The sequence below is a fragment of the Pinus tabuliformis genome, chromosome J (assembly GCF_031772625.1).
Source record: "Pinus tabuliformis cultivar Carrire ecotype Pingquan chromosome J, CPIR1, whole genome shotgun sequence".
In the NCBI taxonomy this organism is placed as follows: domain Eukaryota; kingdom Viridiplantae; phylum Streptophyta; class Pinopsida; order Pinales; family Pinaceae; genus Pinus; species Pinus tabuliformis.
This window is the reverse complement of record NC_142295.1, coordinates 227434885-227446552: the sequence shown is the minus strand read 5'-3', so window position 1 is coordinate 227446552 and position 11668 is coordinate 227434885. Positions and strand designations below refer to the sequence as shown.

The window sequence follows — 11668 nt, the reverse complement described above, 5'->3', positions numbered from 1 at the left end:
TCTAAAAGCAAATTAAAATAGGAGAAATTGTTGAAATGCAAGAGCGTTACAGACTTTGAATCAAGACCATAATATTACCAGAACCAGCATACAAAATGAGACAGAGTAAGGCAGTCACAGCACGGCGTATGAGCAAGGTGGATTTATTAACAGCATAAAGTTGCAGAACAAATACAAGAACGAGAGCATTACAGGCATTCAAGGAAAGTCAGAATGCAACTGTAATAACCAGAACCCGTATGCCAAGCACGAGGAGAACGAGGTCTCGCAAAGTCCATATACAAGATTACAAAAAAGGTACCAAACCAACCATACTGTGTCCATTTAACTTAAATTAAATATTTCATAGTCATTGTGTACAGTAAGGACGAAAGCCTTACAACTTCATGTAACAAACCCCGGCATCGCCGTAAAGAAACACAAGTTCCAAACCCTTGCTATATGACAACCATCGACTGACACAAAAGAGCAGAGTACAGAGATTGCAAACGCCGGCAGAAGGCACGGCCAAACCCTAACAACCGAAACAAACTAAGATCTACAACCACGGTCATAGTAAACACACTACAGGCAACTGTAACAGGAATAGACCCTACCCGTTTGCAAAGGGTACGAGGCCTGGAAAGATGTGAAGACTGCACAGCTCGGAACCCTCGTGAGCCAGCCCTCGGTTCAAACCTGTACACAGAAGCAACGAGAGGTTAGAACCACCAACATCATACAGAAAACGAAGGAACAGACAAATGCAAGCGTGAAGGAACTCACCCACAGGTCGACGGAGAGCTGTTGAGGCAGAAACCCATTCCATAAACTGTAAACGGCACAGAACCTGTAAGTGTCGATAAAAGACAACCAAACCGGGTGAATCATAGCACGAAAGTTTACCTTCAAGGGCGGGAAGAGATTGGAAGAGCGGCAGCTTCAAGGACGCAGCTACCTGTACAAAGAATATAGCTCAGTGACAGAGAATGCAAACACTTATACAGTGAACCCACAAGACATAAAGCAGCTTACCATAACTTCAGAACGGAAACCCTGAGCTATACAGGCCCACACAAATTGACAGACAACATCGAAGACAGAGGAATAGCTCCTCAACAGAAACTGCAACCAGTGTAGCCATTGACCGAATGTAGAGTTCATCTGCTGGATGTCACAGTGACCAGGGTTCGAAACCAGAAGCATCGCCACAGGATTACAGAAAGAGCAGCGGCCGAGTGATAGGCGGAAATGAGCCAAAGGCAAGACCTGAGGGTTTAACAAAGGCGGGAGTTGACGGAACCAGCCGGTAACTAAACCCTTAAACCGACAGAGGTGTGAATTAATGAGCCTTGGGTTGAGGGCCGGGTAAACCGCGGGAGTTTTGTCCGCACATAAAGTGACCACCGGGCCTGAGGTGAGACCACGTGGTCTCACGTGACTGTGTGTCCACGTCACCAAGGGCTGGGCCATCAATCTGCATCTTTATTGATTCTTTACTTGAATACGAGCAACCTTGGAACATACATATTTGAAAAACTACGAGATGTTTAAACTCTGATAGTTATTTGGTTTGGAATGAACTGCTTGATATATAATTTTTTGTCCTCTCGTATGAAATGTAATGCAGTGCATCAATAGTAAAATCAAACCTAGTTATACAGGGAGCAGAATTTCTGGGTAGATGGACTCTCGCATCGTGGCTTAGTTTCTTAGTCTGGACTGATCCACTTTGAATGCTTGCTACAGGATTTTATGGTTGGCTCTGAATGTTTGGTATAAGATTTTCTCTAGTGCCTTTCTCTATGTTTGAGGTTTTTTCTTCATTTTCTTGAGAAGTGTTTCTGGTCATTTTTTTCTCAACATTCATCACTTTGGGCTACACTGACTAATCCCCTGTTTCTGTTTTTGCAGTGAGAGTAGTCTGTTTATTTTTCTGTTGCAAATCTCTAATTTGCAATTAATGACGATCCTTACTATTTACAGATATTATAGTTTTTTTGCTCACTGTGTATTTGTAACGGATTATATTAATATATATAAGTAGTTTTTTTCTTTCTATATATAAAAAAGAGGTATAGAATGGAAAACTTTATATAATTTTTTTGTCCTCTTATATAGAACGTAATGTAGTACATTATTAGTAAAATCAAACCTAGGTATATAAACTTATAAAATGTATGGAATGAATGGCTTGAGATATAATTTTTTGCCGTCTGATATGGAATGTAATGCAGTACATCATTAGTAAAATCAAACCTAGGTATACAAACTTACAAAATGTATGGAATGAAGTTATGAACGGCTTGAAATATAATGCACTACATTATTAGTAAAACAAACTTGTAAAATATATTAATATGAGTTTGGTTATGTTGTATTTTTCTAAGGAAAATTATAAATTTTAATTATAAAATTGGAAAAATTTAAATATTTTTTTCCAAATATTAAATTAAAAAAAAACATTTTAAACAAAAAAATAAAATTTAAGAAAACCTTTGAGAACAAATTGCAACTCTATACTTTTCAAAACAAATTGAACCTTTTTCTGTACCGTTTTCGGTACAGTCTTAGTACGCGATATTCAGAATTGAAATTTCAAAATAGAGCCATTTATTAAATTTGATATTTGATGGTTTTCATATCAATCTGATCAGCTCACAATTTCAAAAAATTATTTTAAGGATTTTATAAAAATTTTAACTATATTTAATAGACAAATGACTTATTCGTCAAATGGGCTTCTACTGATCTTGTAAATATAGTATGTAGCAAACACTTTATGTGGGCCAAAGAAAGATAAATATTTTCAAGAACAGACAATAAATGCCTCTCGGAGAAGCCAAGATTATCAGAGATGCAATTAATATTGAGCGGTACATATCAGGCCTGGATAGTTTGCAACGGAGTCAGTGGAGGAATTGTTCGAAAAGTGAAAAGTGGTTTAAATATAAGTAAAAAAAAAAAAAACAAAAAAATTTGTAGATATTTAAAATTTTGAAATTTGACAATTATAATTTAAATTTACAAAAAAATTTTACCAAATTTTTTCTAAATTTAACCAAAATTTCCATAATTTTCAAAAAAAATTCTTGACACTTTCATCTTTCACTTTCATCTATGTGTCTACCGTCATCTCTGCGACCGACTCCAACAGCAAATACATTGCGCACATCTCAAAACAAGAGCTATGATATTTCTATATCTCGTACCTTCAGATGGAAAAGCGGTCGACTAAATAACTAGATGGGTTAACGAATTAATTTCATTCTCTATTACGAAAATATATTTTGAAAATTGATGAACAAAAGTAATATCAATAGTTTCGCTCAGTTCGTAATTATCTGACATTCCAAAGATTTAAAAGTCGATATTTAAGATAAGGATAGCCATAGTAAAGGATCCCTTGAAAAGTTGCAATTTGGATAATTACAATTAGTTAAGGTTGCATCTGCATTTGAGTAACTCCATACTGAATTTTGAATGCGGGAAATTTGTTTTTCTTTAACTGGAGTTTTGAATCATCGCAATTTAATTTTTTGAAGTAGAGTTTGAATAAAATAGTGAGGAAAAAATCTGTTTACTCTAAATTTGAATTATTATTTTGATATACAGAATATTAATATATTTTATTTAGTAGACTCAGAAATAGGTAAGCTATTCTGTTTTAGTTGTAAATTGAAAAAATATTTCAAAAATTTTGAATTCAAACAATTTACTTATTTGTTTAATTTTAAATTATTTTTAAAATCTGCTATCTCCCTAAATTCAACGCTTTTTAATACTAAATTTATACCTCTTACAAATTCCAAAAATATCCCAAAGTATAAAAAACCATAAATATACTAAATTTATCCTTATTACAAATTCCCAAAAATATACCAAAGGTATAAAAAACAAAAAAGCCTAGTTGCTACCAGCTGCCTGTCTGAGTTTGGACTCTTTGCACAATCACTAGTAAATTGACTACAGTGTGATCTAACCGGTTCCGTGCTCTACTCCTCCTAAGATTACGCTAAAGTAAGAGAGATCGTAATGTTCTCCGCGGAGGGCGGAGGTGGGATTTCCAGTTGACGCAGTCTAAATGTTAGAAGTTATCTCTAGTTCCTTTTGGCTGAAATTTGGTGGGATTCCTACTTTATTTACACACTCATCACTAGTTGATCTGCCCCTCAACGCTGTAGTACCCTATTTTTATTATCGGTTTTGAAAAGGATTGCAAAGGCGGAATACATAAATAAGAATAAATTAAAAATTAAAAATCCAGTGGAACTTGACTAGAACTCGAGTAATTGAAATGAACTAGAGTAACTATGAAGGCAGGTGAATTGACGATTAAGGGCACTACATGTAGGTTGAATTAATTTTTTCAATATTGTCCTTTATTTACAATTACAAAAAATTAAATTAAGATGTATGTTGGTTTGAGTCTCAAGTAGGTCTACAAAGACTTGAAAATTTTGACATTGACTTTTTGTTTTTTTGTTCCAAAATTCTAAATCTTCTGAATTGTTTCAATTTAATTTTTTTTGTCGTAGGAGTTTCTGCATCTTTTCTATTGTTTGAATATAGAAAACAATTTGAGGTTGTTCATACATATTCTCTAATTGTTTAAAAATTTGTTTGTATGTGGGTTGCTGCTACATATCATCTTCTATAGTTTACTCTTCATCATTAGTCTTTTGATCATCAATTTGTTGCAACATAAGTTCATAATAAAATTCTCTCACTTCAAGACTCCAATACATGAATTTTTTTTTTACGTTTTTTTACATCGTCCACACTGTTTTCAACATTTATTCCTGCAACTTCTATGCAGACTTCATTAAAACATATTGTTTCAAGCCACGGAGTGTTCATCAAAACATATTGTTTCAAGCCATGCTTCAAGAAACATTAATTCTTCTTCAACTTTTGTTGTTCCTTCCTTATTGTTGTTAACATCTACACACTCAAAATCAAAGTTAATTTTATTTGCCGAACCATATGGATTATGATCTTCTTTCTTTGCAATGATAGCATTCTCTACTTCTTCTTCCTTCTCTACCTCTCGTGTTGCATCATAATCTTTATCTTCCACTTCTTTACCAACCTTTGTTGCTGCAAACATGTTGTCTTCCACTTGACTTCCAAACACAAGTGATATTTTTTCACCAAATAACAACATATCAATGAAATGTTTCCGTTATATCATATGCAACCAATGATCACTATTTAATTGTTCTTCATCAATGTTAACATCAATTTTGAATTGTTGGATCCACCATATCATTTTAATTGCTTCAATGGAAACTTCACTATCTTTAGCAAAATCTACTGTTGGATTCACTAAATCATCATCCACTTGTGGCTGAGCACAATAAGTTTTATGACCATCTATGTGTTCTCTCTCCAACCCATAACATACTGTCATCATTGTCATCCACTTCTAAGTGGGAATCACCAAACTTTTCATCTTTTTGTAGATTTTCTACTTCAAATCGACCTTCCTTTTCATATTCAACTTGATTACTCCCCCTTACACAAAAAATCCTCTCAAGGATATCCCAAATGTCCTTTGTTGTCTTTGCCTTTGTAATGAAGGGGGAATATTGTTATCTACACATTCCTTTATGCATTTTAATACAAAGACATTTTTTTATCTTTTGGCTTCTAATTCTTTCAAGTAGATTTCAAATAGCTCTTGTTATTACTTTGATTTTCTTAGCCTCTTGGTCTTTCCCATTTATTAAACATTGACTAACGAATCCACATGCCCCACATACATAACAACTTCTCCACTCAGGACTTCTATAAAATAAACAAAAATTACAAACTAAACAAACTCCCCTATCAACTTTCACTCTCACAACAATGACACTACTACTTTCCAAACAACATGCATTCCACTAAAAGTGATCTTTTTATCCATGCATGGAAGACTTTAAACTAGCATTTGTACCTAATCTTGCAAAGGAAACGCCGTAAGGCATACGCCGTAAGGCATAGTGTGTGGAAGAATATTGAAATGTGAATAGGCTTTTGCGGGATTTTTTAAAAACAAGGGTCGATGAATTCGAGTTTTAATTTGAGGGAGCCATGCCTAAAACCGTTGAAATGGAATGCAAGTAGCCATAAATATGCATTGAACCTATTTAGAGACCTTTGTTTGTAGTTGGTAAAAATTGTGGAGTTAAAGGTGAAGATAAATGAATGAATCCATGCGAACAACAACGGGCAACCATATTGATTTGGAAAGGGCTATTTAAGAAATCATTATTCAAATTGAAAATTAAATTAATATGAAGATATATTGAAAACATGTATTATAATCATTAAAATCAATTGATTTTGTCAACAAAATATGTTAAAACCCATTGACAATGAATTGGTTGTGAGGACATAAACTATCAAAATGGTATTGATCTTGAAACATCCCTTTTTAAGTTTGAAATCGGAAACACAAATAGTTGTGAGGACATAAACTATCAAAATGGTATTTGATGTTGAAACATCATTTTTTAAGTGTGAAATGGAAAATACAAATAGTGTATTGTAACATCCTTTTTAAAGTTTGAAATGGAAAATACAAATAGTGTGTTGTAACATCCTTTTTAAAGTTCTAAATGGAAAACACAAATAGTTGTGAGGAAACAAACCATGAAAACGGTATTTGATCTTAAAACATCCTTTTTCAAGTTTGAAATGGAAAATACAAACAGTGAATTGTAACAAAAGAGGTTCGAGAAGGAATATAATAGTCTAAAGAACATTGTGCTTGTCATTCCATATTTGAAGTTGTATGAAAACATGGTGGAGGTAGCGAAGACTTGAAGAAGTAGTAATGGACCTACAAAATGTATATTTTGTTAGAATTAGTAATATGTAAATAAGCTGCGGAAATTTATTAGTAATACTTTGTAGGTGAGTTGTGTTAAAATGAATCTGGAATGAATGGTAATGAAGTTACCTTTGCTATGGGGATTTATATATTATTAGTGGAAGATTCATGGTGAATAACGACATATTGAACACCATTGTAGGTTAATGCGCAACTGGAGATGCAGTTTTTTTGCTTGCCAATCTACATGTAGTTGTGCAGGTATGTTATTTCTGAGCCCATGTGGCCTGTTGCAAAAGAAAGAAAAGGTTAGAATGAGATGTACAGATAATATAAAGACATTCTAATATTTGCTTATTTACTAATATTGATTAAAGTTGGTTGTTGTTGAAAGATATGAAAAGTATGTTATGAAATAGAATGAGGTAAATAAATGGAGGAAACCTTTTGTTGATGTCAAAGTATGGGTTGGAGCAGATTATCTGGAGGTGGCATTGAACGGAGAATTTCTTCTGCGTGTTTTCTGCGAGCAATGTTTTTGTTGTCCTTCATTTTATTGTAATGATCGAAAATGAATGCGGGGTTAATCCGGAGATCTTGTAGAGAAGGCACTCTTGAAATAGCTGTGAATGTGAGACCTTGGCATTTTGTTTTTCCAATGTCAATTGTTGCTTTTGGAAGTGTCATACCGTGAGATTTATGTATGGTTAAAGCCCAAGCCATCTTCACTGGAATTTGTGCACAACCATTTCTTTTTACTGCTAGAATAGGCAAGTGAGTGGGGTTTCTTTCATCCCAAGGAGGCCCAATGTACTTGGGAAAATCTACGACAACAAATGTTGGAATTTGTGGTGGGGCAGTTGATTCTTTGTAAAAGATGGTTACAATTTTTCCAAGGGAACCATTAACAAGACCGACTGAAACCCAAAGGTTGGAAGTCAACATAAGTTTTTCGCCATTGCATAGCAATACAATTCGCTCAAGTTGCTCGTCTTCAAAGGAAACACGGGAATATGTGTTGTCATATTCAACAATGGATCATGCGATATGAGTGTTTAGAGATTTCATCATTTGCTTATTATGGACCATTGTTTGAGCATTTGTTGGAAATAGATGCATGGAACCATGGAATGAACATATTTATTCTTCTGATAAAAAGGAATCTGTGCGCGACATGAGTACATTGTAGTCGTCAATTCTTGGATTTTCATCTCTAATGTTCTGGAGAATGTTCCTGAAAGTAACCTGTGCGATGTCGTCGCCTTGTTGACGAAATATTGTGTCTAATGTGATGATTGTGTTGAAGGTGTTCCACAGTGCACTTCTGTGGCTCGTCCCTGCATATAGAGGTATGTCTTTGACGGGTGGTAGCTGACCGAGATCACCAACCAATATTATGGAACAACCATCGAAAGGAGTGTTTCGTTGGTGGGGAAATGCCTCGCGAAGACGTTCATCAATATGGCTCAGAAGCTTTGGCCCAATGAAGCTCATTTCATCGATTAGTATGTATCTTATATGCCCGAGTTCTTCTTGGAATTTTGCAAGAGCATTACCTTCTAAGGGCATAAGATCATTTATAGGAAGGTGCAAAGCAGAATGGATTGTCTATGCTTGTATGTTGAAGGCAGCAACCCCTGTTGGGGCGAGGAGCATGATCGGTGAAGGTTCCAGGCTTGCAAGGCCTATGAGCATATCTTTGATGCAATTAATAAGGAGGGATTTTCCCGTACTAGCAGTGCCTTGTATTATCATTCTGAGAGTGGGTAAACAATCCTTCCTAGCAAAATGATTAAAAATAATATTTAGAGCTTTTCTTTGCATTGGAGATAATGTATTAAGGGTCGGCAGGGTATGTTGATGTGTTTGAAGAATGCGGTGGATGGAGCGGCTATTCTCAATGAATTGTATTGCATTATTTTGTAGATCCAATGGGATAGTGGTATGATTCCAGTTATGGGTATCATCAAAGCCACGAAGACCAAGCATGTCAAGGTCATTTATGAGAAGCTCATTTGTAGGGTGTAATTGGGAAAGTAATTCCCATTCATTTATTTCCATGGTGTCTGTTGGATTGGCTTCATTTATAGTTGAGGTATCATTTGTGACAGATTCAATATCAAATAGTGTGCGGTGTTGATGCCAAGGATTGTAGAATGGACGAAATGTTTGCCAATTTGCGATGAATTCTGCAACAAAATCTCCTATATCTTGTACGATATGGTGAAAAGGTTTGTATAGCATAAGTTCAACCCTGCAAAAGTCAGTGTAGAAAGGTTCTGTTGTGGATGGTATGGAGGAGTAACGTGGTATGACTCGAACAATTGCTTTTGTAGGCCTTTGTTTCCATTTGTTTGTTTTGTGACGAGGATCATATGACCAAGATCTTGCCAATTCTATTAGTGATGTGGACTCTAGGGTAGAAGGGCGCTAGATATATGTATCTATGAAGTGCGGGGATGTAGTGGAGGTGGTGTTTGTTTGTGGAAGGTGCATAAGAATTTTTTGGTTTACATTTAAATAAATGAATGGCCGACTACATAATGTTAATGGTAATTTTTGCAGCATATGGCAGGTTCCTTGTGCTCCAATGTCACGATCAACAAGGGTTTCTACAAGAAATTTTCGAAATGCGGATGTTGTTCGGTCAGCAATGGGTGAATCCAGGACAATTCTACGTAACATGTCGTGGAAGCTTTCAGATTTTTTTCTGCTTTGGATGCATATTTGGCGATATATTTTTGTACAACGTGTATGGAGAGTACTGGTTGGCAGTCAATATTTGCACGCCAAATAGATAGGATGGTAGGGTTATGGCTATTGAGTCGATCGTCATTGCGAGCAAGGGTGTATGTTTTTTGGCCATTGGAATCAATGAATAAGGCCGATTTTGGATGTAATTCCCACGGTGCTTTATAACGACATTGGAGTGAGGATCCATTTTTTCTTAGGCACGTGCATTCTGAGCATTTTGTGTGATGTTCAACACAATTGATGAGCTGTTCATAGTCACTGAAAGGATTGGTTCTGAAGATTTGCGGTGTGGACAATAGGCAAGGGTCTTCAGGATTTGTCCAAGCATTTGGTTGGTTTGAAGTCAAAGGAGCACGAGGGTTCCAAGCGGAAATATATTTGTCGAAGAACTGCCTTGTAATATCGACTGCTTCTGTGTCTTCCCAGTTGAGATTCTCCATATCAGGTGCATTTTCTATCGAAAGGAAACCATGGATGTGCGCAGATCCCCTATGTTGCCATTCATACCTATCAAGTATGCGTTTTTGTAAGATAATTTTGCAATAGGTGAGGAATGTTGTTTAGAGTTCTTGGAGAAAAAAAATGTGGTAGAATGCGTACCTGTACAAGTAATCTTTTGTATTCAAGTGTTTCTCTAAGATAATCTTACGAAATGTTGTGAATCTATGGTGCATATATAGTGATGTTAAATGTGGGTTAGAGATAATGTTATCATTTCTCCACTTTTGTTGTTTTGCAATATCAGAAGGAAGACATCTGAGCATGACTGCATGAAGATCAGGCCATTTTGTATCAGCTGCACTTAATGTGAAGAAGAACGTCGGGTAACCGAGTTGAGATATCATGTCCGTTAGTTCATTTTTAGCTTTGTGCCAAAATGACCTTGTTCCACGTAAAGAGCTACCGAATCGCATGACTTGCTCTACCAATTTCTCATCTGGAAAATTTTTAATCGAATGTTCAGATCTTGAATAAATATTGGAAAGTTATGTGTGATGCTTTTTTTCACAAAAATTGACGCCGTTGCTTGACTATGATGCCACATCATGAGATTATATATGTAATAACAAAAACGTGGGTGGCTTCCAAATCTGTTATCGTAGTAACGTATGAGATGAAGTGCATATTCATGTAACTGCACTGCTTTCATTCTTGGCTGATTTGGCATTGTAGCGCCTGTCGGGAAAAGGGCGGGGAAAGCCATAGAGAGTAGACCTTCTGTGTTGTATTCATTGAATGGCGATAAACCAATTGTTGGCCACTCAATTGTAGTATCAGATTCGTGGTTGTAAGCATGCAAATAATGGCAGATTTCTTGGATTTCTGTATTTGTATTAGGTATGATGGGTACGAATGATGATGTTTGGTCTGCGGATGAGTCTGCGAAATCTTTGGTGAGCTCATGGGGTGGTTCAAGTGGAAGGCAAACAGTGGTTTCTGTAGTATTGGAATGGTGAAGGGAGGAGGAGACATCGGTGGGGATTGCTGGTAAGGATGCCAGTGCGTTGGAATCAATACGAACATTCTTATAGTATGGGTCATTTGCCAATTTGTATTCCAATGCAACGAGAACGCGATGTCTACTGAAAATGAAATCATAAGCCTTATGGTCATTACTATGACGCGTGACAATTAGGATGTCCAAGTGTTCAACACGTCGTGGCAACATGTTTGCAATTTTTGTAATGTCTTGAGGAAAACAAATTGTGTGGCCACTGTATTTATACTGGCCACCACGTGCATGTGTTACTTGCAGTATAGGGTTAACCCTAGCAATGAGAATTTCTTCTATTTGTGAAAGAGACGTAAGGGTAGCTGGTTGAGGGCCAGGGTCCATGTTGTTTGATAATGAGAAGCGATGACCCTTTGTTTCAAAGACGCATCTGGAGCAGCAATACATGTGGTTGGAATTGCGGATATGTATTCCAGGATATGATTCAAGACAAATGGAGCATGGGCTTTTAGGTGGAAGTTTATCAATCTTTGAACAGAAATCTCGATGTGCTTGATCAATATAAATGTTGTTGAAAGCATGTGCGAAGGAGGGGTTAGGGCAATGAGGCATGGATGTATTTGTTTGAGAGGTTTGTTGAGAAGATAAAGAGTCTGATAATT

At 36.1% G+C, this 11668-nt stretch overlaps 1 protein-coding gene across 1 annotated transcript; it reads right to left on the bottom strand.

Moving 5' to 3' along the window:
• Positions 1-350: 350 nt before the first annotated feature.
• Positions 351-1452, bottom strand: LOC149226558 (uncharacterized). The gene is made up of 3 exons (XM_089380231.1): positions 1015-1452; positions 766-937; positions 351-678 (listed from the first exon to the last, which is right to left on the bottom strand). The coding sequence occupies exons 1-3, from the start codon at positions 1450-1452 to the stop codon at positions 593-595; spliced, it is 696 nt and encodes a 231-aa protein (XP_089236357.1). The 3' UTR covers positions 351-592.
• Between the last annotated feature and the right edge of the window lie 10216 nt (positions 1453-11668).